Source organism: Elephas maximus, chromosome 26 (genome assembly GCF_024166365.1).
Source record: "Elephas maximus indicus isolate mEleMax1 chromosome 26, mEleMax1 primary haplotype, whole genome shotgun sequence".
NCBI classification, from domain to species: Eukaryota; Metazoa; Chordata; class Mammalia; order Proboscidea; family Elephantidae; genus Elephas; species Elephas maximus.
Window position 1 is genome coordinate 19,160,493 of NC_064844.1, and position 26,769 is coordinate 19,187,261.

At 38.8% G+C, this 26,769-nt stretch overlaps 1 protein-coding gene across 6 annotated transcripts in view; it reads left to right on the plus strand.

Moving 5' to 3' along the window:
* Positions 1 to 26,769, plus strand: part of THADA (THADA armadillo repeat containing) — a 360,989-nt gene that overhangs the window by 70,159 nt on the left and 264,061 nt on the right. For all 6 annotated transcript variants that reach the window (XM_049870444.1, XM_049870443.1, XM_049870447.1 and 3 more), the window contains 4 exons: positions 8,888 to 9,020; positions 10,984 to 11,097; positions 12,986 to 13,108; positions 22,651 to 22,742. In XM_049870444.1, coding sequence (XP_049726401.1) covers positions 8,888 to 9,020; positions 10,984 to 11,097; positions 12,986 to 13,108; positions 22,651 to 22,742 — 462 coding nt within the window. The remainder of the gene's footprint in view (positions 1 to 8,887; positions 9,021 to 10,983; positions 11,098 to 12,985; positions 13,109 to 22,650; positions 22,743 to 26,769) is intronic.

A 26,769-nucleotide genomic window follows, 5' to 3' on the forward strand; every position in this document is an offset into this window, starting at 1 on the left:
TGGAAGGGCTGTAGTCAATAAACATAATAAATAAAGCATATAGCATGTTGAAAAGCAACAAATGCTGTAGGAAAAAAGGTGAAAAGCTAAGTAAGAGGGAATGGAACTGTGGGATGATGATGTGGTTGTGATAAGTAAAATGGGCAGGAAGTCCTTGATGAAAAGGTGACATTTTGAGTAAAGTCGTGAAGGTGAAGGAGTGGGTTATGTGACTATCTAGAGGAAGGGCATTCCGGAGAGAACGCTATTGCAAAAGTCCTGAGAGACACCATCTTGAGATTTTTGAGAAACGGCAGGTAAATCATTTGTGACTGAAGTGGAGTGAAAAGGGACAGAGTCCTAGAGGATGTGATCAGAGGGGCCATGAGGACTAGACCGCATAGGGCCTTGTAGACCACTGGACGGACTTCGACTCTTAACTCTGAGTGAAATGGGGAGCCGTTGGAGGATTCGCGAGCAAAGAAGTGACACGAGCTGCCTTTTTAAAAGAATTACTCAAGACTGCTATGTTGAGAACAGACTATAATAGTCAAAGCAGAAAGAGCAGTGAGGAGTTTACGGTATTACTGTGATGGAGGAAAGAGATGGTGATGGCTCCCATCTGGATATTAGCAGTGGAGGTGGTAAAAAGTGTTCTGAATCTGGATATAATTTGAAGGTAAAACAGACCTGAATTTGGTGTTTGAGAGAAAGGATGACTCTAACATTTTTGGTCTGAACCCCTAAAAAGATAGATTTGTTGTTTGTTTGCTGGGATGGAGAGGACTAGGTCAGGTAGGTTTTGGGGAAAAAATCAGGAGTTCATTGTGGGGTATGTTAAATTCGAAAGGTCTAGTAGACATCACAGAGCCCTGGGGGCGCAGTGGTTGAGAGCTCAGCTGCTAACTAAAAGATTGGAAGTTCTAATCCACCAGCTACTCCTTGGAAACCCTATAGGGCAGTTCTACTCTGTTCTATAGGGCCACTATGAATCAGAATCAACTTGGCAGCACTGGGTTTGGTTTTTGGTTTATCACACAGTGATATCGGGCACATTTTAGATCTAGGCACAGAGTTAGAAGTTGCCCTGTTCAGAGTCTTCCTAGGCCTTTTTCAACAGCTGGTGTTTTTGACAGCTGCAGCCCCAGACGGCTCTGACTGTCTTTTTCAGCCTCCCCTCTTGAGAGGTAAGCCCTGGTGGCACAGTGGTTAAGAGTTTGGCTGCTAACTAAAAGATCAGCAGTTAGAATCCACTAGCTGCTCCTTGGAAACCCCATAGGGCAGTCGTTCTCTGTCTTATAGGGTCGCTATGTGCCAGAATCGACTTCATGTCAACGAGTTTTGATTTCACAAGAGAGAAACATACTGCCATCTAGTCGATTCCAACTCATAGTGACCCCGTAGGGTTTCCAAAGCTGTAAATTTCTACAGAAGCAGACTGTCACACCTTTCTCTCGTGTAGTCATTGTTGATTTCACACCACTGGCCTTTTAGCTAGCAGTCCGGCACTTTAACCACTGTGCCACATGGGCTCGTTCGTGAGAGATAAAGCCACTGAAATGCCCTGTTTCTTGGAAGCACTGTGAGCTGGCCCACAGGAGCTGACTTCCTGGCCCCCACTGCCTGCTTTCGCATCGGGAACCCCACAGATCTGTGGTGCCAGCACTCTTGCTGCTTTGCATTTCTGTGCTGCTGTTCCAAAATGATTGTTTTATTTTTTTCGCTCAGCTGTTTTTGGAGTTTCTATTTACATATTTTATTTTTAGGGGCCAGGGATGGTTCAGTGGTAGAATTCTTGCCTTCCACATGGGAGACCCAGGTTCGAGTATGACCAGTGCACGGCGTGCGCAGCTACCACCTGTCAGTCAGTGGAGGCTTGCGTGTTGCTGTGGTGCTGGACAAGCTTCAGCAGAGCTTCCAACTAGGACGTAGTAGGAAGAAAGGCCTGGCAATCTGCTTCCCGAAATGAGCCAGTGAAAATCCTATGGATCACAACAGTCTGATCTGCAGTGGATCATGGGAGGGAGGGAGGGACTGGACAGTGTTTTGTTCTGTTTGGCATGAGGTTGTCATGGGTTGGAGGCTGACTGAGAGCAGCTAATAACATTTCTGTATTGTGGTATTAGTGTTACTATCGCTATGAGTCGTAATCGACTCGATGGCAGCGGGTTTGGTTTTGGTTTATGTGCTATTGGGGAGTGCTCTAATCAAAATGTAAACCCACAGTTTCGTCTTTATCACAAATTCAGTTGAAACTTTTAAAAGACGCTTTTCTCATAGAAAACGGATATTAAGAACTTATTAAATACTTCACAGGAATAAAGTTACTTATTTCTCCCGACAACCTTCATTTTATACAAGAGGAAAGTGAGAAATGGGGAAGTTTTGAAACTCGTCCTGAATCACAAAGCTATCAGGTGGCAGAGCAAGGATTGTAAATCAGATCACTTGGCACCATAGTCTGTACCCCTGCCCACCGTGATGTGCTATGTGCCTCTCACCTGCCAATTGGGGAAAGTAATGCCTCCCCACAGATTTGTTTTTTGTTTTTTTAAGTGAGATAAGGTGTGAAAAGCTTGATATTGTACCTGACATGTAATAAGCATTTGAAAAATGTTTATTTTTCTTTCTTTTGTAGAGGGCAAAACTATTTTCAGTATGATAATTTAAACAAAACTTGTAATAAGATTTTGCTTAAAATACAGAATATTTCATTTTACTAAAAAGGGTGGGAGTTCTATTATTAGACCAAATTCCCTCCTATGGCTACAGGGGTGTGACTGGCCTGGAAGACATGCAGAACCAGGAAGCAATCCAGGAATCAGAGAAATAGGGTCCAGTGGCAAAGCTAAAATTAAAAAAAGCAGACAATTGAAGGGATTCTGTAGAAAAACCCACATGATCCCGGGGATTTCCAGACTAGAACAAGAAGTTTTGGACTTGATGGTAGAAGCTGGTGCCTTGAGCATTTCCCAGAGCTGCTGAGGTTTGTGGGCGCTTGGCAGTGGGCAGAGAGAGCCCTGTTGAGGGTACTTTGCCAGCCTTGAACTCGTTGAACTTTCTCATGGCTTTTGTTTTCATATTTCCCAAATTAACAAGCAACATCTAGTCCTTAGTATGCGACACTCAAGGGAATCACTAGACCTTGTCAACTGGAGTCCCGAGGTGGTGTGAATGGTTAATGCTCTCAGCAGCTAATGAAAAGATGGAGGTTCAAATCCACCCAGAGGCACCTCCAAAGAAAGGACTAGTGATCTACTTCTGAAAAACAAGCCTTTGAAAACTCCATGGAGCACGGTTCTGTCCTGACACACATGAAGTCACCATGAGTCAGAATTGACTTGATAGCAGCTGGTTTGGTCAACTGTTCACTGTTACAGTAACCAAGAATCTAAATCAGGAAATTACCTTTGGGCCTTGACTCAAGCCATTTCCTTTGTCAATTCCATCTCCTGCTTCCTCCACTCCACATATGCAGGCCTCCCGCCACTCTCCCTACGTATCCTTCAAAGTCCAGCTCAAATCTTACCCTTCCAGGACCTCGTATTGACCCCTCTGTATACCTTATGCCTAGTAGTTACTCTAAATACATCACCAGGGATAGATCTTTTGAGTTGGGTTATTTGGAGGAAGCTTCATAACTTCCTTCAAGAAGTGTGGAGACCGTATGAAAAGCAAAAAGCATAGTAGAGACTGTGAACACATACAGGTAGTCCCCGATTTGTGACGGGGTTCGGTTCCAAAGACTCTGTTGTAAGTTGGCTCTGATGTAAGTTGAATACCTCTTTTTTTCCTAGTTTCCATTATTGCCTTTTTTATCTTTATAAATCTGACCTTTATTTATCTGTAGGGTTGGAAACATTACATATAAACACAGATATATTTTAATACATACGCACATAAAAAAATACGAAAATCCTAAAAATTTACTCTGACAATGAAGACGAGTTGGATGACATTGGCGTTTTGTCAGTTATAGTAATAACTCCACTTGTGGAAGGTTCTGGGTCATCTGGATTATCCCTGGGAGTGGGAATGATGATTCTCATCAGAAAATTAGCAAGAGTTGTCTTTATTGTTCTTTTCTTTTTTCTGCATATGTTTCATGGTAATGTCTCGCTGCTCTTTGAATCTGCCCATCAGATTTAGCAAAGCGATCAATGCTTGGGTCCATGTTTTCAAGCAACTGAAGCTCCTGATTTAGTTTAGGAAAAACTTCAGCTGATCCTTTCGCTGTAAAATTTTTTTGACAACTTCTCTCCTTCCTCTAACTCATCCTTTCTTAACTTCTTCAGCATTTCTTTCTTCTCAAAATCCATTTCCTTTTTTTTTTTAAATAATATTTTATGTGTTTTAGGTAGAAGTTTACACAACAAATTAGGTTTCCATTTAACAGTTTTTATCCAGATTGTTCTGAGCCATTGGCTACAATTTTTACAATGTGTCAGCATTCTCATTATTTCTATTCTGTTTGTTCTGTTTCCATTGATCTAGCTTCCCTTTCCCTCCTTGCCTTCTCATCTTGGCTTTTGGGTACATGTTGACCATTTGTTCTCATATAGTTAATTGTTTAAGGGAGCACATTACTCATGGGTGATACTGTTTATTTTATAAGCCAGTCCATTATTTGGCTGAAAGGTGATGTACAGAAATAGCTTCAAATCCAAGTTCAAAGGTTATCTTAGGGAGATAGTCTCGGGGTTCCTCTAGTCCCTATCAATCAGCTATATTTTTTTAATGGCTATTGCAAGCAAAGTGAAAACTTCAGAAGCTTAAGAAAAGCTTGGTTCCTGACCAGTGACCAGTGCAGGCCAGGACAGGGTCTCTTCTCCCTGCAGTGATTTCATGGCCTCAGGGTTTTCATCTGCTGCCTCTTTCCCTTGTTGGAAAATCTGTTAAGTTTTGATCTGTCACTTCCCCTTCCTCATCCACATGGGCAATATGAAATTCTAAATTCCGTGTTGCCATGTGGATGATTTTTCCACCAATCTCTTCCATCATATCCTGATCAAATGCTTAGAGCGTGTTCACATAGCTTGGAAATTTTTTCCATATCCCCTGTATGCATTTTCCTGTGATTTCCTCCCAGGAAGATACACTAAGGATAAGATGTTAAAAAATAAAAAAGACAAAGTCATAAGTGCAGTTCATTGTAACTTGAGTACATCATAAGTCAGGGACTGCCCGTTTCTGGAGTGTTGGTGGCGCAGTGGTTAAAGCAATCAGCTGCTAACCGAAAGGTTGGTGGTTTGAAACCACCAGTGGCTCTGTGGGGGAAAGATGTGGCAGTCTGCTTTGGTAGAGATTTACAGCCTTGGAAGCCCTATGGGGTCGCTATGAGTCAGAATTGACTCGATGGCAGTGAGTTTTGTTTTTTAACTGTTGTTAGTTGAGAATGTATTTATCTGGGGAGTGTGTTGTGTGTGTGAGTATGGGAACCAGCAAAGAGAACAGCTGTACTAGAACAGAAGGCCTGTGTAGGAATTTGAGAGAGTTAAGACTAGATTTAAGTATGTCAGTTGGGGGCAGGTCATAGGTGACCTTTTCAAGCTGAAAGAGGAGTTTGATCAAGATTTGGTTCACAGTCCCTGTAATTTCCAGCAAGGGAGAGTGATGCATGTTGAGGTGGCCTTCTCTGATCCTAGATGGGCCTGCCTTCTTGCATTGGCTGGCTTTGTTAGAACTTCTGTGTGGTCACTCTCTGTAGGCTCAATGAGTGTCAAGGAGCGCTACTGAACTGGTATTTCTTGTACTAGTATTTCAGTGTACTTGGTAGGAAGATACCTCTCATGCCCTGCAGTTCCTTTCTCCCCTTAGTTTTTCCCCCATAGTGAATTTCCATAGGGGACTTGACTTTAGACTGCAGCATTATCTATAATCCAGCTCTAAATTGCCCATGGCCCTGTGATGAGGAAGAAAATACAAGTAAATGAAATCCTCAGGTAATCTTAGAGCAAGTAGTTTTCACTTTCCTCACCTCTGTAACTCCAACTTTTTCTTGGGTGATTAAATCACCGAAAATGGCTTTTGTTTTAATTCTCTCTCCTTCTCTTTTTTTTCTTTTCCCTGATCACCCATTCTGGAGTGAATTTGGATGAAAAAAAGGCAGCAATTCCCTAACTGTATCATTTAAAAAAACAGCAAAAGCAAGCCCGTTGCCATCGAGTTGATTTCAACTCCTAGCGACCTTATAGGACAGAGTAGAACAGTCTGGTCTCATAAGCCCTTAAAAACTACTCTGAGGAATTTGGATTTCAGTTTTTGATTGGGCAGCTATACCAAACTGCCAATGTTAGTAATAAACTAGAGAAACTATTTTTTGAAATACAAGACATTTAGTTTTAAGAAGGTGTAAAATTCAATGATTAGGAAATTACTTCAATCCTTAGAACTGTAAAAGTGAGGGAAGATTTATTTTTATTTCGAAAATTTTCAAACAGATATGCATTTAGAAGTAGAGAAAATAATGTAACGAACTCCCTATGCTCATCACCCAAATTCAGCAGTTACCAAAGTTTTGGCCACATTGGCTTCATCAATCTCTTTTCATTGTGGTTTGCTGAAGTATTATACAGTAAATCCCAGATCTGTTATTCTTACTTCTCTGTACTTAAGTGTGCATATCTAAAAAATATGGATGCTGTCTTCCCTGTACACAATGCCATTGGCACACCCTATAAATAATTGCTTGGTGTCATGTAATATCTAGTACGTATACAAATCTCTCTTATTATTTGAAAATATCTTTTTTTATGTTTGGTTTGTTCAAATCAGGACCTAAACAAGGTCCACATATTGCATTTGGTTGTTAATGTCTGTGGATCTCTTTTAATCTAGTGGCTCAGATTTTTGATGGGTGATTTTAGTGGCTAAGTGGGGAGAAAACCCCGGTGGTGTAGTGGTAAAGTACGACGGCTGCTAACCAGAAGATCAGCAGTTCGAATCTACCATGCGCTCCTTGGAAACTCTATGGTGGCAGTTCTGTTTTGTCCTAAAGGGTCACTATGAGTCGGAATCGACTCCATGGCAACAGGCGTAAGTGGGGAGAATATGTGGGAAGAAGTAGGGGTGAGGTGTTTGATTTTAAGCCATACTTTTTAAAAGGGAACTTTTTTTTTCTTTTTAATTTGCTTTATTTTGCAATGCCTTGTTTACAGTCTGATAATGACATTTAATTCCCAAGGCTTACTGATTTTGTACCAATACTCTTTTTTTTTAATTAATTAATTTTTAAATAGTTTTTTTTTTAATTGTACTTTAGATGAAGGTTTACAGAGCAGACAAGTTTCTCATCAAACAATTAATACATGTATTGTTTTGTGACATTGGTTGCCAACCCCACGCCATGTCAACACTCTCCCCTTCTTGACCTTGGGTTCCCAATTACCAGCTTTCCTGTCCCTCCCTGCCTTCTAGTCCTTGCCCCTGGGCTGATGGTCCCATTTAGTCTTGTTTTGTTTTATGCACCTGTCTTATTTTTGGCTGAAGGGTGAACCTCAGGAGTGAATTCAGTACTGAGTTAAAAGGGTCTCAGGAGGCCATACTCTTGGGGTTTCTCCAGTCTCTGTCAGACCAGTAAGTTTGGAGTTTTAAAAGGGAACTTTTAAAATTACAGTGTGCTGGTATTAGGGAGATTTGATTATAACCCTTACGACAAAAAACAACAACAACAACAAAACCCGTTGCCGTCTAGTCAATTCCGACTCATAGTGACCCTACAGGACAGAGTAGAACTTACATAGAGTTTCCAAGGAGTGCCTGGTGGATTCAAACTGCTGACCGTTCAGTTAGCAGCCGTGGCACTTAGCCGTTATGCCACCAGGGTTTCCAGCACTTATGACTGAACTAATATTTTTTATGCTATGTCAAACTTTAAAAAAAAAAAAATCCTCCTTAAAAATAATATTATTAATACATTATTTTGTTTGAAGTAAGTTATAAGTAAGATATACAAGTAAGTTGCTGTTGGAATGTTTAGTCAGAAACTGAAGCTTTCTGTCTTACAGCAAACTAGAATACAGAATAATATTCTAAAATAATGTTTCTAAGAGATCTGCTTCTCACTGCAAACATCAATTCTATCTCTGTAGAATGTGTTCCCCAATTTAAAGAGGAGCATTTTTCCTTAGGATTTCATGTGTTTATTTTTATATACTATTAATTTTAGTTAAATCTAGTTATGATGCTCCTATTAAAATAATTGTGTAGACCTGCCACTGAATATGCTATTTCCTAGGAAAATGTTATACAGTCGGGTAGGGCGTATGTTTAAAAATTAAAAACAAACAAAAAACTCTTAAATATTTGTAAGCACTCTCGGATAACAATGTAAGGAAACAGAGCTCACTGATAATAATGTTCAAATGTTGAAACCTTAAAACATTTAAGCCTCTTCCCATACAGCCTGCTTCCCTAATTCTCTACTGGATCTGCTTGAACATTTTATTGTAGTATGCCACGTTTTGAGAGAGATGAAAATGATTACTTACTAAAATAGAGTTTAAAATGTGTTTTCTTTGGATATATATAATTTCTGCAAATATAGAACATAAATTGCAGTAAACTAAAAGTTATATCCTCTTTGTTGGAAGTCTTGAGTCTTGTAATGTAAAACATCAGTGAGTGATTAACCTTCTTCAGAACAAGCATGGGTATCAAAGCTTGTGTGCAGATAACCACTCACACAGAGCGGTTGTAAGTAATGGCGTCTTCTGTAGCTTCAAATCCTAAGACCCATAATAAAGAGGAAGGTAGGTGAAAAGTAGACATTAGGACATTTTCATGGTTTCCTCCCTCTAAATGTAAAGGTATGTATTCTTCTGTAACGGTGTTAATGTTTAGCAACAGTTTGTGCTTTTACTTTTTGGTACCTGATAATTCCCAACATTTGCTTATATATGTCTCTTAGGTGCCCTAACGTGAGTCTGCAAAAGCTCCCAGAACAGTGGTTATGGAATGTTTTAGAGGAAATTAAATGCAGTGATCCTTCATCGAAACTCTGTGCTACAAGGCGCAGTGCTGGGATTCCTTTTTACATACAGGTACTTATCTCTAAGACTAAAGCTGTGTATTTCATTGTGTCTTTCCTTCCTTTTTTAATTCTTTTTGCACATTCCTAAAGACGCTTTGTGTATTTGTTTTGTTTATGACAATGGGCATCAAGTGCAGAAGTTGTTAGCTTGATTCAGAGATTATCAGGGGATAATGATGGTAGACAGATCGTGGTGACCTTCAGAAATCAATTCCAGTCTGTTCTGACCCGTCCTGAATGAGTGTGTGGTTCATTCATTGGTCTGTAATCCATTCTGACCTAGTGAGTTTATGCCTCATTCGCCTGAGCACAGATGCTAAGGCAACAGCAAGGTCTAGTTGCATATTCTGAGCTGTGTGCTTATTCCATGTCTGGTGCCCATCTTAACTAAATATTGGTCATGATGATAGAGCAATCAGGAGATGCACTTTCTTACCCCTTCCTTGGTGAGACGGTCATAACTATTGCCAGCCCTTTGAGGAAAAGAAAGCCATGGCTCCCAGAAGACATTTCAGTAACAAAACATTGCTTTCTTATTTATTTTAGTTTAATAAAATCTAAATTATTAGAAAAACCTGCTCAGAGAGCATCCCTATTTCTCTTAGTCTGATTTACCAGTAAAGTTATATTCCTTGTTATTATGGAATTCTGCTTAGCATTAAGTATAGAGAAAAACTGCCTACTTTGTTTGTCAGTTTACCTTTTGAGGAATTAGAAAGATATAAAGTTTTTTTGAATAGTCTTTTAAAAAATGATATATATTTTTTCTGAGCATAAGTATACCGTGAGAAATATTTTTAAACCTAACCGTTTCGTGTATGTGTCTTTATTTGTCTTCCCTTACACGCTATAAGTGCTTCAGAAAAAGCTGGGTAGCTCGACACTTTCACTCTTTTGGGAGCTAGTAGCAGCTTATGAAAACTAGAGCTAGAGGAGGGGAGTTGAGAATGTGACTAAAGTGATTTTTTTTTAGACAGCTTTCTTGAGATACAATTCACATGTGATATAACTCATGCATTACAAGTACAGAATTCAGTGGTTCTTTTTCTGTATCCACAGGTCTGTGCAGTCATGATCACAATCTGATTTTGGAACATCATGCATTAGGAAATCTGTGCCCATTAGCAGTCAATCCCTGTTCTTCTCTGCTCCTGCTACACTCAGCCCTGAGCAGCCACTGGTTACTTTTTCTGTCTCTAGGGATTTTCCTCTTCTGGACATTTCATATAAAATGGAATCATATAACGTGTGGTCTTTTGTGACTAGCTTTTTTCACTTACCATGTTTTCAAGGTTCATCACATTGTAGCACATATCAATACTCCATTCCTTTTCGTGCTTGAAGTGGTTTTGGTATCTTGTTTTTATGTTTATTGGATAGTAGCAAAGTATTATACCCAAAGTCAGTAAGCTGCCCTTTGAAAATTCAAGTACAGGACCCCTGTGGAGTTTATAATATTTTCTTTTGTCTCATGGAGCCTCAGATGTTCACACCAGGTCCTCCAGGTGTAGACTCTAGTGAAGGAGAATTAAATATTGATCAATCTCCAGTGAGTTTTAAAATCCTTATAAGAAATTTAATCCAGAGATTTTTTTTTTTAAAAAAGAATTTTCTTGGTCCAAAAATTTGTTATTAAAATCAACTTACTTATTGTATCTGAGACCTGCCATCCAAATATGATCCTTAAGGTGTTGTCAACAAGAGCTATTTTTCAACCTTAGAGTTATTTAATTAGTAAGCAAACTGGAAGTGACTTTAGAGATTGTATGATTTCACTGTCTAGTTTTACAGAGGAAGAATCTGAGAAGTGGAGAGGTTAAGTGAATTGCCCAAGGCCACATAACTTAATAAACTTGTCTGGATACCACGTGTTTTTATAAAGGGGATTTTGCATTTTTAGATTGATTCTGGGAAGCAGCAAGGAGGCGTGTGTTACAGAAGAACTTTGTTAATTTTGCCTTGACTTTCCATAGGCACTGTTGGCATCTGAACCAAAGAAAGGCAAAATGGATTTGTTGAAAATAACAATGAAAGAGTTAATCTCTTTGGCTGGACCTACAGATGACTCACAGAGCACAGTCTCCCAGGTAATAATGGAAATACTCACACAAGCCCTGCTAAGAAGGCAGTGCTTTGCCGTGCCTTTTAAATTTAAAGAAAAAAGTGGTAAAGATATAGAACTCATTTTCATAGAACTCTTAAAGACAGGACAGACATTTGGAGCTTGTTTGGATGTTTTTTTTTTTTTTTTTTTTTGTCTTTCCTGTCTTTTTGTTGATACTGACCAAAATGAGCTATTTTTTACACTGATATCAGTATTTAGGAAACCCTGGTGGCGTAGTGCTTAAGTGCTTTGGCTGCTAACCAAAGGGTTGGCAGTTCTAATCCACCAGGCACTCCTTGGAAACGCTATGGGGCAGTTCTACTCTGTCCTGTAGGGTCGCTATGAGCCAGAATTGACTCCATGGCACTGGGTTTTTGGTCTCAGTATTTAACGGATAAGATGGGCTATAATATCACTATTGTATCTCAAAATGAATATGCAGCTACTTTAGAATTTCACGTATGCTTCTGTGAATTGGTACGTGTTTTGTAACTCAGCAGTTGTGTCTTTCTCTAAAATGTAGTATTTCACTTTTTGATATACTCACATTTTACTTTTAGCTGGTATTTAGTCCCTTTGAGTCATTACCTGTGTGCATGGCCTTGGGTTAAGCACTCCTCCCAGCTTCACTCTGTTAACCCATTGCCCTTGAGTCACTCTACCACTAGGTAGTAAATTCCTGTCAAATAATTCTAGTATCTTACATTTTAGGCTTTCTCAGTAAATGCTTCAGAGTAGGATGTTCCCGTCATCTTGACTGGACAGTGAGCACTTTCATTTTTAGTCTTTTTTGAAAATAGAAGCATTTAAGGTATAAACCCAGTAAACCCAGTGCCATCAAGTCAATTCCAACTCATAGCGACCCTATAGGACAGAGTAGAACTGCCCCATAGAGTTTCGAAGGAGCGCCTGGCGGATTCGAACTGCTGACCTTTTGGTTAGCAGCCGTAGCACTTAACCACTACGCCACCAGGATTTCCATTTAAGGTATACGTTTCTTTTTTTTTTAAGTAACACGTTACCTGTGTACTATGTTAATATGTAGCATCTTTGTTATTGTTCAGTTCTAAATATTTAAAAAGTTTTCTTCTTTTACTAGTGTTTTAAAGTGTCAGTTCTTAAACTATTAAAAAAATTAATTTGAATGTAAGTCCAGTGTGATCACAGCACAATCTATAAGATATTAATAATTCGGTATTTGTTGAGACTTTATTCGTGGCTAGGTTTGAGGTCGTTTTTTAAGATAAACATTCCGTGTGTGCTTGAAAAGAATGTGTTTTCCTATTTGTTGTTAGCTGCCGTTGAGTCAGCCCCCAATTCATGACGACCCCATGCAGAACATAATGAAATGCTACTCCATCCTGCATGGTCTCCATGATCAGTTATGGTTTGGGCTGTTGTGATCCATATGGTCTTCATTGGCTGATTTTTGGAAGTAGACCACCAGTCCTATCTTCCTAGTTTGCCTCAGCCTGGAAACTCTGCCGAAACCTGTTCAGCATCATAGCAACACTCAAAGCCTCCACTGATGGATGGGTAGTAGCTCCTCATGAGATGCGTTGGAGTCGAACCCGGGTCTGCCACATAGAAGGCGAGAATTCTACCACTGAGCCACCATTACCCTGCCTCCCCTTGGTTAGGTGCAGGATTTACATATGTCCAGTGTACAAAGCTCTTTTTATTGCACTCTTCAAATCTTATTAACTTTTAAAAAATTGCTTCATTAATCATTGGGTGAGTCGTCTTATTTGTGGTTTGTCCAGTTCTTCCTGTAATTCTAGTTTTGTTTTGAGGGTATGCAATTGGATATATACAGATTTAAAATCATGATGGTTTTCAACCTACAACTAATCTTGAACTTTTTGTTCTAGGTTCATGCTTTAAATATCCTTAGAGCTTTGTATAGAGATACACGCCTGAGAGAAAATATTATTCCTTACGTGACTGATGGAGCTAAGGCTGCAATTCTGGGCTTTACATCTCCAGTCTGGGCAGTAAGTGCTTTTTCCATTTATTTCCATTGCCTTAATTATGCTTCTGAGTCGGTTTTAATCAGCTAACCTTTCACCGAATGGTAAAAAATATATACTGTATTTTATCAAAGAGTTTCTCTAAGGGATAAAACCTTAAATCGAGCTACATTTTGACCCTTGTTGTCTTTTGATTTTATGTCCTCCGTTGGCTTATTAGCCATAACTCTTTGTTTTCTTCTTTTAGTGAATGCTTTGGGGTTTATAGTATGTATCTTTAATACCTTATCATAGTCTGCCTTGAAATGATATTTTACCACTTCACGTAAAGAATAAGAACCCAACAGTAATGTACTTCCATATCTGTTCTCCCCGTCTTTGCAATTCTTTTCATACATTTTACTTTTAAAGGTATTCCAAATGCACACTACCTTGTTACTATTTTTGTTTGAACAGTTAATTCTCTTTTAAAGAGGTTTAAGTAATAACAAAACAGTCATGTATTGACCCATGTAGTTGTCATTTCCGGTGGCATATTGGATCCGTATTTCATTTTGCCTTCCTTTTAGAAGATACTTTCACTGGGTATTGACACTTAGGTTCACAGTTTTTTTCTTTCAGTGCTTTAAAGATGTTCTGTTTCCTTTTTTGACTGCCTTGTTTCTAAGGAGAAATCTGCTGTAATTTTTATCTTTGTTCTGTATATAATTTGCCATTTTTTCTTCCTCTTTTTGCTTTTTAAGATTTTATCACTGATTTTGAGCAGTTTGATTATGATGTGACTTGGTGTACTTTTCCTCATGTTTCTTGTGCTTGGGGTTCGTTTAGCTTCCTGTATCTGTGTTTTTATTGAATTTTGAAAATTTTGGTCATTATTTCTTCCATTTTTCTTGACCTCCTCCCCACCGTCTTTTATTTGGGAGCGCCAATTACATTTCTGTTAGTCTTCTTGAAATTATTCCCCATCTTGTTGTTGTTGTTGTTCTTCTATTTTTCTTTCTGTGTTTCACTTTGGACAGTTTCTGTTGCTTTGTCTTCATTACTTATTCTTTCTGCAATGTAGAATGTGCCATTAGCCCCATCCAGTGTATTTATTATCTCACTCATTGTAATTTTCATCTCTAGACGTTCAATCTGGATCTTTTTTATATCTTCCGTATCTTTACTTAACTTTTTGGTAACTGCTTTCATGTCCTTATTTGCTAATTCTAGTATCTGTATTTTCTGGGTCAGTTTTGATTTTTGATTGATTTTTCTCATTATGAGTCATATTTTCCTGCTTCATTACATGCCTGATGATTTTTGATTGGATACCAGGCATTGTGAATTTTGCCTTGTTGGGTGCTGGATATTTTTATATTCCTATAAATATTCTTTGTTTTAGGAGGCTAAGATAATTGGAATCAGTTTGATCCTTTTAGGTCTTGCTTTTAAGATTTGTTAGGCCAGACCTGAATAGTCTTTATTTTAGGGATAATTATTCTCCACCACAGAGGCAAGATTCTTCTGTGTATAATACCCCAACGCCCTATGGAGAATGAGATTTTCCATTCTGGCTTGTGGGCGCACTCACTATTCCACGTCCTGTTTGAGATATAGGCACCATTAGCTCTAATCATTTCTGATGATTCTTTCCTGGGCCTCAGATAGTTTTCCTACACGTGTAGACTGATGAAGTACTTAGCAGTATTCCCAGGGTGGCCTGGAAATTCTTGTAAGGCTGTAAACTTTGACAATCATAAGACTCACTTCATTTGTTTCCTGTCTGTAGGGCATCACTGTTCTTCAGTGCCTAATGTCCAGTGTCTTAAAAACTATCATTTTTAATGTTTTGACCGTTTTTTGGTTGTTTCAGATGGGTGGGAAACCTGGTCCCTGTTATTCTGTCTTGGTTGAAAGCAGATACTCTTAGTATCTTAATGTACCTGATGAACTGTTCTTTTGTGAATCTGTGGGTTCTGAGTATCAATGTGTTGAGTGAGTGCTGCAAATATATATACCCTATCAAAAGTTGAAAAAGTGAACACTTAAAAAACATTAAAATGGAGGAGGTTAGATACTGAGTCACATTTTCTTTTGTAGTATGACCACTGTCCAGAAAACTTTTGCTTCTCATTTTAAAACGTTTATTGAAAGAACTCTAAAGATAGTGGACAATACTTAGTATAATTGTTAGATTTGAGAAAGTAAACTTTGAAGTGGGTTTTTGCATGATTCCTGGGAGAAGTGCCATGGTTTTATTGTTCTCTCACACCATCATGTTTTGTAGAATAAAGGAGAACAACTATGGTTTGTAAATGCTTAACGTATGGCTTAAGAAGAAAAAAAAAAAAGGAAAGGAGAAAAGAAGCTACGTCTTAATAGATTAACTGCAGAGTGAGATATTTACCAGAAAAGCTGGCTTTCCAGTTAGTCAAACCGTTTCATATCTGTACCATGAGTCTCTGATTGAGAGTATACTGCAGTGGTAGCCAAAGGCACAGATGCCCCATGTGAAGCGGAATCCTCAAGGTTTCCAACTGCTGCCTGGAAACTGTGCATCTTCCTGTAAGAGATACAGACTTCTGAAATTTTGTCTAAGAGTGTTGTGTAACTACTCTTGAGGACACAGTGTTTACCTTCTGCATTTACAGGAAGTAGAGCAATACCTGTATACCGTCAGTACAGTCACAGAGGACCGTGAGCAAAACTAGCGATCATAAAACCGATTGCCAGAAACATCAGTGTTCTTTTCTTCAGGCTGAACAAAGAAATGTTACATGTGAAAGTGCTTTCAAACGGTGAAACCTGATGATTTTTCCAACTTTGTAGCAGATCTGAAAGTATCAGAAATGAGTGGTTCATTTTTCGAAACATCTTCTTTGAGACCTTTTAAACATTTACACATGTGCACTGTAGAAATTTCAAAAACGCAGAAAAGTATAAAAAGAAATTAAAAATCACCTGTTAAACCACCATACAGATATAATCATTATCAGCATTTTCTTGTTTTTAATGTGGGTTTCATATGTATACAGTACACATGCATACACACATATATCCAAAAAATATAGATAGCCTGCTTAAATTATATGTGAGTGTTTTATATCATTTTATTTCTTGGGACTTTTTAACACTGGTTTCAAAAGAATATTTTTGCTTCTATTCAGTTTGTTTGCTTTATTAGAGAAAATAAACTTCATAGCTACAGTTATCCATATTATGGCTTTAACATATTGATGTTTATTTTCTTTTAACTACCTATAAATCAGATTATAAATTATTAATAAATAAATTATAAATCAGATTAATCAACGGATGTGAAAAAGTCCTCTTTTACGGAACAGTTTGCCACAGCGTTCCCTGTTGAAGTCATTTGAAATATGACTTCATGTGAAATGTGGTTTGATTTACAGAAATTCGATTTGCAGACATCTCCTCAGGAATAGATCTTCTGCCTAAAGCTGGCCATATTATTACTTTTGACTTAATTGGTTTTGCATATAAGTTAGAAAGGAAAAAAAAATAAGTAAAATGATTTTATTATTTTTTTAACCTTAATTTTAATTACGCAGTAAAGGAATTTACTTTTATATTTAAAAAAAAAGATTACTTTTATTGAGACTGTACAAATCTTTGCTGCCTTTTAGACTTTTTTAAAAAATTGTGCTTTAAGCGAAAGTTTCCAAATCAAGTCAGCCTCTCATACACTTATATACACCCTGCTATGTACTCCTAGCTGCTCTCCCCCTAATGAGACAGCACACTCCTCCTCTGCACCCTGTGTTCCCCATGTCCATTCAACCAGTTCCTGTCCCCCTCTGTCTTCTTATCTCCCCTCCAGACGGGAGCTGCCCACATAGTCTCATGTAACTACTTGAGCCAAGAAGCGCACTCCTCACCAGTATCAATTTCTGTCGTATAAACCAAAACCCAAGCCTGTTGCTGTCGTCGATTCCGACTCATAGCGACCCTATAGGACAGAGTAGAACTGCCCCATAGAGTTTCCAAGGAGCGCCTGGTAGATTCAAACTGCTGACCTTTTGGTTAGCAGCTGTAGCACTTAACCACTGTGCCACCAGGGTTTCCTTCTGTCTTTAAGTCCAATCCAATCCCTGTCTGAAGAGTTGGCTTTGGGAATGGTTCCAGTTTTGGACTAACAAGGTCCAGGGACCATGACCTCTGGGGTCCTTCTAGTCTCAGTCTGACCATTAAGCCTGGCCTTTTTAAGAGAATTTGAGGTCTACATCCCACTGTTCTCCTGCTCCATCAGGGATTCTCTGTTGGGTTCCGTCAGGGCAGTCATTGGTGGTAGCCAGGCACCATCTGCTTCTTCTGGTCTCAGGCTGGTGTAGTCTCTGGTTTATGAGGACCTTTCTGTCTCTTGGGTTCTTATTTACCTTGTGTCTTTGGTATTCTTCATTCTCCTTTGCTCCAGGTGGGTTGAGACCAATTGGTGCATCTTAGACGGCTGCTTGCTAGAGTTTAAGACCCCAGACGCCCCTCACCAAAGTGGGATGCAGATTTTGTTATGCCAGTTGAACCTAGATGTCCCCTGAAGTTACGGTCCCCAGGCCCCCATCCCTGCTACTCTGGCCTTCGAAGCTTTCGGTTGTATTTAGGAAACATCTTTGCTTTTGGTTTAGTCCAGTTGTCCTGACCTCTTCTGTATTGTGTGTCTTTCCCTTCACCTAAACTTTTAGGCATTTTTAAAGTATAGGGAAAATGTATTGTTTTGAGTGTATTAGGCTTTAATTCATTTGACTAATGAATGTTTGAGGCGTACCTACCGTGTTGCAGGCAATAACTAATCACTGGGAATATAAAAATAAATAGGACATAACCATCATAATGGCTGTGTTATTGACTATTTTTCATGTACCTGGTGTCATTTTCAGAGTTCCCTGGGTGGCACAAATGGTTAGGCACTTGGCTACTGACCAAAAGGTTGGCGGTTTGGACCCGCCCAGAGGCACCTTGGACGATCTCATTCAGAAAGGTCACAGCCATGAAAACCCTATGGAGCAGTTCTACTCTGCGCACATGGGGCCTGCATGAGTCAGAACTGACTTGCTGGCAGTTGGATTTTTTTTTTTAATGCATCATTTACATTGATAATCTTATTTAATGCTCAGAAGAACCCTGCAAGGTAGGTGTTATAATAATCCCTATTTAGAGCTAAGGAGAACAAGACTCAGAGGTTTCTCAACCGGGCTTTGAAACTGGCTTCCACCTCTTTTGAGAAACCTTCCATTAGAAAGCGTTATCTGCAGGGGAGTGATGGAATCTGATGGATGCATTTAAAAGTGGAGACTGGATTATAAGGTCGCAGGGAGACTCATCAGAAAGCTATTGTAGTAGTTGTGCCATGAGAGGATGGTGGTTTGGAATAGAGAAATATTAGTAAAGATAGTGAAAATTGATTATCTTTGGCATGTATTTTTAAGATGAAGCTTGGCTTAGTTAAAAATTTAAGTAATATAAAGTAATGTATAGATACATATATAAAACATTATCTCGCATGTATGGAACCTGAGAATTTTCTGGACGGTTTTTGTTTCAAAAGATCTCATTCTGCTTTTTATGTTCGGAGACTACAGAACACCTTATTATTCCTTGCATCCTCATTGCAGAGTACTTAACTCTCAGCCTGCCAGCTGGCTTGGAGACCCCACTGAGTATGCCACTTTAGGGTCCTTCTAAGACCCACCCTGAGCATATATTTTCACCTGGGTATATCTTTAGCTTGCTTTTCTCTGGCCAGCGCTGGTTCACAGTACACATTGAGTTTCAGAGGAGGTTAGGAAAAAGACTCTTTTGAATCTGTCTGGTAGAGCTGCTGTATGTACTCTCTGCCTCTGTTGGCACAAATGTCTCCAGGGGCTCTGTGGATAGTTGTGCAGGTTGTTCATTACACAAGGATGCCAGTCTGAGGGCTGAGTAGTGCTGAACCCCAGCCATGCTCCACTCACTAAGCTAAGTACCTTAGCATGGAGCTTCGTGCACTTAGGCACTTTTTTTTGAATTTGTGCAGAAATGCTGTATGGGCTAGTGGAGGTCCTGTCTTGTCTTTTGTCTTCTCATGGGAGAAGTGTCTCACTGCTTTGGAAGAGGGTCACCATGAACTGCCTGTTCCACTTACTATAGGCTCAGCAGTTTTCCTGTGTTACAGATGAGGGACTTGTTAAAGGTAGCATGGCAAAGAAGTGATGGAAGGCAAATTAGAGCCCAAATCTCATTTAATTTTTTTTTGAGAAAACATTTCTTTCTACTACAAAGTGGCACCACATACTCTGGACAGAATTCCAAACCAAAAACCCATTATTGTCGAGTCTTTTCCAACTCATAGCTACCGTATAGGTCAGAGTAGATCTGCCCCATGGTGTTTCCAAGGAGCAGCTGCTGGCTTCGAACTGCAGACTTTTTGGTTAGCAGCCATAGCTCTTAACCACTGTGCTACCAGAACTCCGCTGGACAGAATAGGTATGTAAAAATGTCATACGTGGATCTCATCCTCAAGGACTTGACTGTCTTTTAAGGGTAGGGTATAGAGTATGTAAATGACCATATTACATGGTTGGCAGTTATAAACAACATGAAAGAAAAATACTTGCGAAGTATGGGGGAATTAAAGCCCCTGGGACTCTGTACACAACAGCTTGCTTTTTTAGTGTAAAAGGGAAATACAGTTGTATTCTAGAGCTGCCCAATACTGTGAGCAGCTACACTAGGCACCTCTTTCATACTTTTTGAATGTTTGTCAAAGGAGCATTTATATAATGTAAGAAAAGATGCACCCACACACACAAAGCTATATAGAGTTTTGTGAATCCTAATTTTTATTTATTTGACTCTTTTATATCTTACAAAAGCCTACGTGGAAGTCCTTTCATGTCAGAAATGAAAGGAAAAGTATGTGAATGGGGTTTGCAAATCATGTGTCTGATAAAGGTCTAATATCCAGGATATATAAAGAACTCTTACAAATTGATAGTAAAAAAGACAACTCAATTAAAAAATGGACAAAGGATTTGAATAAATATTTCTCCAAAGAAGATATATAAATGGCCAATAAGCACATGAAAAATGTTCAGCATCATTAGTCATTCCAAAACCAAAACCAAAACCAAACTCATTGCCGTTGAGTCAATTCTGACTCATAGCGGCCCTATAGGACTATAGAGCTGCCCTATAGGGTTTCCAGGTAGCACTTGGTGGATTCAAACTGCCGACCTTTTGGTTAGCAGCCATAGCTTTTAACCACTATGCCACCAGGGGGAGATGCAAATCCAAAACATTGAGATACCACTTCACACCCACTAGTATGGCTCTAATAAAAAAAGGTGAACAGTAACAAGTGTTGGGTAAGATGTTTGGGAGAATTTGTAACCCTCGTGCATTACTGGTACAAATGGTACCTCTGTTTTGGAAACCAGTCTGGCAGTATTAAACATAGTATTACCGTATGATCCAGCAATACCATTCCTAGAGAACTGAAAATATATGTTCACACAAAAATATGTACACAGATGTTCATTATAGCATTATTCATAATTGCCAAAAAGTGGAAACAACCCAAATGTCCACGAGCTGATGGATGGATAAATAAAATGTGGTCCATCCATACGATGGAGTATTATCCAGTCATAAAGAGGAATGAAGTGTTGGTAACATGCAACAACATGAATGAAACTTGAGAACATTATGGAAAAGAAACTAGACGTAAGAGGCCACATATTTGTATGATTCCTTTTAATATAAAGTGTCCAGAATAGGTAAATCCATAGAGACAGAAAGTAGGTTAGTTCTTGGCTAGTGCAAGAACTTTTAACTTTACTGCATCTGGCAGCCATTATATCAGATATTTTGGTTTGGGGGAAGGTAAAACTTGCATTTTTGGTTTATTTTGTGTAGTTGTGTGATTTCTGAGGGCAGAAACGGTCTAGATGTCTTTACCAATTGATGTCAAACCTGGGAGTCTTGGTGAACTATTTCAGTAGGCCAGATAAGAGGTAATCAAGCCTGTGCTAGGGCCAAGTTGATGTTGATAAAACAGCAGAACTGATTGATTTGTTGCTTGGTGACATTAGGCAACGCATAGTAGGGCTTGATCAGTGTTTTGTTAAATGCTGACTGGATATAATTGTTTTTTTTAATCTAGTTTTAGGATTTCACTGGAACTTTGGATTGGGCCAGTGTATCTAAAGTTCATTACCATGGAGGAGTTGAGTTAGCACTAGGCTTCTAGAGGAGGGATTGCAAACTGGTGACCTATAGTCCAGACCTAGCCCACAGCTGAGCTTTATTTGGCCTCCATGATGTATGTGTGTGTAATTTTCTTTAATTTGTTGCCAGCGTTTCAAAATAGCGAGATTTCACATAAAAATTGAAATTTCTGGCTCCTCTTGAAAAAGCAGAAGATCTGGCAATACTGAGTTCATATTCCCTCAGGGCAACAACGTAGTTGAAACCGAATAATGACTGAATTAGGCGCAGTGCCCCGCTGCCTCTGTCACTCGCTACCTCTATCACTCACATCCTCGGGGGCTTTTGCATTTGTGACCCTCGCTCCAGAGGTTTTAGGAAGCTGTTCTTTAAGTCTTACACTGTTCTTTTTAATGGACACTTCTTCTTATATTGGTATTTAACATACCATGTGGTTATGACACCTACCTAATTAGAATGTAAGCTCTGTGGTGGCAGTAAGTGTGTGTCTTCTATTTCTGGGATATTCTCCATGGTGCTGGCATATTGTGTTAAGAGCTGTAGGGAAGTCAGTACATATTTATACATTGCTATGCTGATTTGGCAAGATAATTGAGGAAGCCCAAGATGCCATGGCTTTCCGGATATTTTTATAATATTCCAAAGCATCTTGACAGTTTGGTTTGGAAGCAGGCGTGTTCTAGTATTATCATTTTGAGAAATGATTTATGTTTATAATGATATTTCCTTCCTCTTATTTTCATTAATCGGTTGTCTCAGATGATTTAAGGGTTAAAATTACTTGATTAGGTCACTGACATTGTAAGGTTAACACAGAGCATTTTAGATATTAATTACAAAAATTTCCTTGGCCGTGCTAATAATGTGGATTCTTTGAAATTAGATCTTACAAATATTTTCTCATAGTAGATGATTATAGAAAATGTATTAGAAGAGCTGAAGTCTTTGCTAGGATATTCTTCGTCAGGAAAGATATGGAAAAATGAATTCATTGTTTTTCTTAAAAGAAATGTTATTTGATGATACAAGCACAAAGAGATAGAACGATGGTGGATAATATTGGAAGTACAGGAAGGAGCTTCATTGTGTACATGTGGTTGGACTGTCGAGCTCAGTTAAAAACAAAGTCATTGAATCAATTACTACAAAGCTTTTTAAAAATATTTTCTGAACATAAACCGTATTTTCTTGAGTCCCACCCTATCCAGTTGGGTGGTAGTGGTAGTTGTTAGTTGCTATCGGGTTGATTCTAACTCACGAGGACCCTGTGTGATTTGGCATGTCTACTTTGAACTTTGTAAATGTTGGTTTCATGCTGTGAGTATTTCTTAACCCTTAATGTATGTTTATTTTTATATTAGGTGAGAAATTCATCCACACTTCTCTTTAGTACCTTAATCACAAGAATTTTTGGAGTTAAAAGGGGAAGTGACGAACTTTCCAAAAAAAATAGGTAAGTTACATGTAATGTTACTTCTTACAAAACATTATCCTGCCAAAAATAATTTTCAAAATTGTGCTTGCTTTTATAGGTCGTCAAAAGCATAAAACTATAAAAATACTATAGTAATTTAACCTAATATGGCCAAGTCTTAAGCCCATGGGCAAAAATGTCTACTCTTTAGTTAGTGGATCTTTCAAAGCAACAGAAATAGAGCAAAGTAGCAAAGGCTGAAATGTGGCGCTTGTTTGCCAGCATACCGGCTAAGGCTCTTTTTCTTTGTGTCTTTCCCAGGTATTTCTGAAATGCCTTAAATTACTTTTTCTTGATATGTCAAGTGCTGACTTTGTGAGGCCATTGCTTTTACAGCTGGAAGTTTAAATGTTTATGATACACTCATTAGAACGTGCCCAGATTACCTTTCTATTAAACTGGCTTAGGGAAGGGGTACAGTTACCGATCTTGATCACACAATAAGTAATGCTCTTTACTTTTAGGCCTCGAGTTTTATGTTTACTCTCTTAAGATATGTTTCTCTTAACCAGATTTTTTTTAATGCCTAGAAAGAAATCTATGAAAATGTTTTCATTATGGGTAATTTTTAAATATAATGTACAAGTTTTTTTGTTAGTTTGTTTTTAAGGAGAAGCTTTGAGTAGCTCTTTAGCACTGAGGAGGATTCAGTGGTCCTCTAGCTGGGTTGCAGTTGTCAACACTAGATGTCACTGTTGCTGCGTGTTTAATTATTTTCTTAACGTCATTGAAGGTCCAGTTTTCCTCAGTGGTCCTTCTCTTGAGGATCTAAATTTGAATTATGCCCAGTTCTTCTCCTAACCTAAAAAAAGTTATCACATTTGAAATTTAGGTTTCAAACTGTTGCTTATTAAAATATCGTTTCCTGGGATGGAACTAAATCTTAGGAATTAGAAAATATCGTGAAAAAATTTCATGATGCACTGGTGGTAATAATTCTAATGAAACCTGTGGTAGTTCTGAATTGTCATTTAAATGGCCGCTTATCACCCTATAAAATTCACCAAATATTTAAAAGGAAGGCAGCTTCTTATTAGTATGAATCCCTTGAGAATAGTCAGGAAACACTAGAGAGTTTATTTTTAACTGGGTTGTGTTTTTTAATTAATGATACAATTATTCCTTTGGAAATATGACTATAATTTTTTTTTTTTTTACCCTGTTCTTAAAGAAATTCTTTCTGCCAGCATCTAGAAATCACTAGTATTTGTTTCTCCTTAACTTTGTCGGTTTTGTTAATAACCCTATGGTGTGCTAGAGTTTAAAACAATTGAGGCATGTTATGAGGCCATTATAAATAGTTACAAAAATACAACGGAGCAGTGGTAGAATTTTTACCTTCCAAGCTGGAGACTTGGTTTGATTCCCCGCCAAGGCACCTCACATGCAGCCGCCACTTGTCTGTCAGCGGAGGCTTGCGTGTTGCTGTGATGCTGAACAGGTTTCAGGTGAGCTTCCAGACAAACATGGACTGGGAAGAAAGGCTTGGCAATCTGCTTCTAAAAATCAGCCTCTGAAAACCCTAGGGGTTACAATGGTACGATCCTCGTATACATGGAGTCGCCATGAGTCAACTTGATGGCAGCTAGGAACAACATAAAATATGATATGAAGCTATCAAACAAGGAAAATGAATGTTTAAAACTCAACTTAAGAATGAAAGACATGGTTTTGCCTTATGTTTTTTGCGGAGTGATTCTTGGCTATGTATACAAATTTTACTACGTACACATTCACTTAGGTTGCATCTGGAGGTGGGCAGAAGAATAGAGCAGTGAAACCACACAGTTTTAACCTTTTTGCCAAACCATGCTGATAGGAACCATCATTATACGTTTATTCCTCTTGAATAGCAAAGGTTATAAAATATACAACTTTCCTAAAAGAGGGAAATGTAGTATTGGTATAATTGCTTTGAGTAAAGCTGAAAAGTGAAATAAGGGAAGTAGGAGGTGAATGTTTTTAACGTGATGAACATTTTTGATAAGAGCCTGTATTTTAATCATTTAAAGATTTGTGTGTATCAACCCATACACAAGTCTCCTGCTCTCTGTCTGTTTAACTCTTGAAGAGTGTGTTTCTTGGCAGCACCCGCTAGCTTTGCTCTGCCAAAACTTTGAGTGTTTTAAATTTGCAATTATTTGTAGTGGTTTTTCTTCTTGTTGTAGTTTGTTTAATTATGTCACTTTTTATTGAAATGTTTATATGTGGGTTCCCTACAGTATTAACTCCCTGGAGGCAGGACTGTTTCTATCTAGTCTATGTGTACCTAATGGGCGCTTTAAGATTGCTGGTAGTAATGATGTTGTGTTGGCTGGTTACTCAACCATTCAGTAACTAACCTTAGTTGATGAGACCTCACGGACCAGCTGAGTTTGCTTCCGGAGCCACAGGTTGTCCTGAACACCATCTTGCAAAATGTGTGCCCTTGGTCAGAAGGGAACTGGACGTAAAAGGAAAATCTGCCTTTTCCATCAAGTGGGAAAGAAAATAATAATCTAGGAGTAAACACTTGGTTTCTAGGCATTTTGCTGCCACTGGAGATGACCTTAATAGACTCCCTGAACCGCTTCGCGCTTCGGTTTCTCCAGCTGTATAAAAGGAACGTGCTCTGCGCTCACAGGACTGTTCTGAGGATAAAGCAGACTACTAGAAGCTCATTTTCTTTGAAAATATTACACGTCCTAGGCGAATATAGATGGGGTTTGCTTTTCCCCTCTGCTGCCACAGAACTTGTTACTGTACTCATCCCGTTGTCTTGCTGTTAGGTGGTGCTTTTTGAGGACATGATCAATAGCTTACCTTTGTATACCTAGTGCCTACTGTAGTGTCTGGCATCTAGTAGGCATACATAAATACTTGCTTAATGAAACGTAAGTAATAAAGTAAGTTTTGTTACTGTTGGAGAGACGAGAAGTCTGGTTTTTTACTCCTGTCTTTGGTGCCATATAGCCATGATAACCAACTGAGACAAGTTAGTTTTCCTCTCTGGCCTCAGTTTCATTTTCAGTAAAATAAAAGGTTCGGAATATCCTTGAGGTCTCTTTTTTCTGTTAAATACTAAGGTAAGGCTTTATGTAAGGAGCCTTGGTGGTACGGTGGCTAAAGTGCTTGGCTGCTAACCGAAAGGTTGGCAGTTTGAATCCACCAGCAGCTCCTTGGGAGAAAGATCTGCCAGTCTACTTCCATAGAGATTATAGCTTTGGAAACCTTATGGGGCAGTTCTACTCTCTCCTGTAGGGTCACTGTGAGTCAGAGTCGTCTTGACGGTATCGGGCATTAAGGCTTTATATAATTGTTACTGAAATCGTAAATTTGACAAATTGCCATATTCCCAGTGCCTAGAACAGTACCTGTCATGTAATAGGGCCAAGATTTCCCTTTTCATCTATCAAGAAAGAAGGGGATTCTACCTCCCCATTTGTAGGTAGATAGATTGCCTTTCTAATGCGTGGGCTTCGAGCCCATTAGTCCTTTTGGAGTTGTGTTCTTTGGATCATGAAGAGTGAGAAAAGACAAGTTTCACTTGTGTGTTTTTAAATAATGTGATTACATTTTAATTTCCTAAAGCTTCTTTTCTTTCCATTTATTGCCACCTGACTGACTTGACCTGACAGAATGAATAACTGATCCTTGGTAGAATCGGACCCAGCATAGCTCTGCAATCTGGGAAGTGTGCCGAACTATCAAAATATCTCCATCTGTACTGTCAGTAAGCTTACCTTGATAATTCCTCATTTCTTACTGAAGAAAGTAGTTGGCATCAAGTTGATTCTGACTCACAGCGATCCCATGCGTGTCACAGTACAACTGTGGTCCATAGGGTCTTCAATGGCTGATTTTTTAGACATAGATCATCAGGCGTTTCTTCCGAGGCACCTCTGGGAGGATGCCAACCTCCAGTCTTTCAGTGAGCTGCTGAGTGTGTTAACCGTTGGCACCACCCAGGGACTTCTTAACTTTGCTAATCCCAGCTAAATGACAAATGTCAATATATAACAGTTTG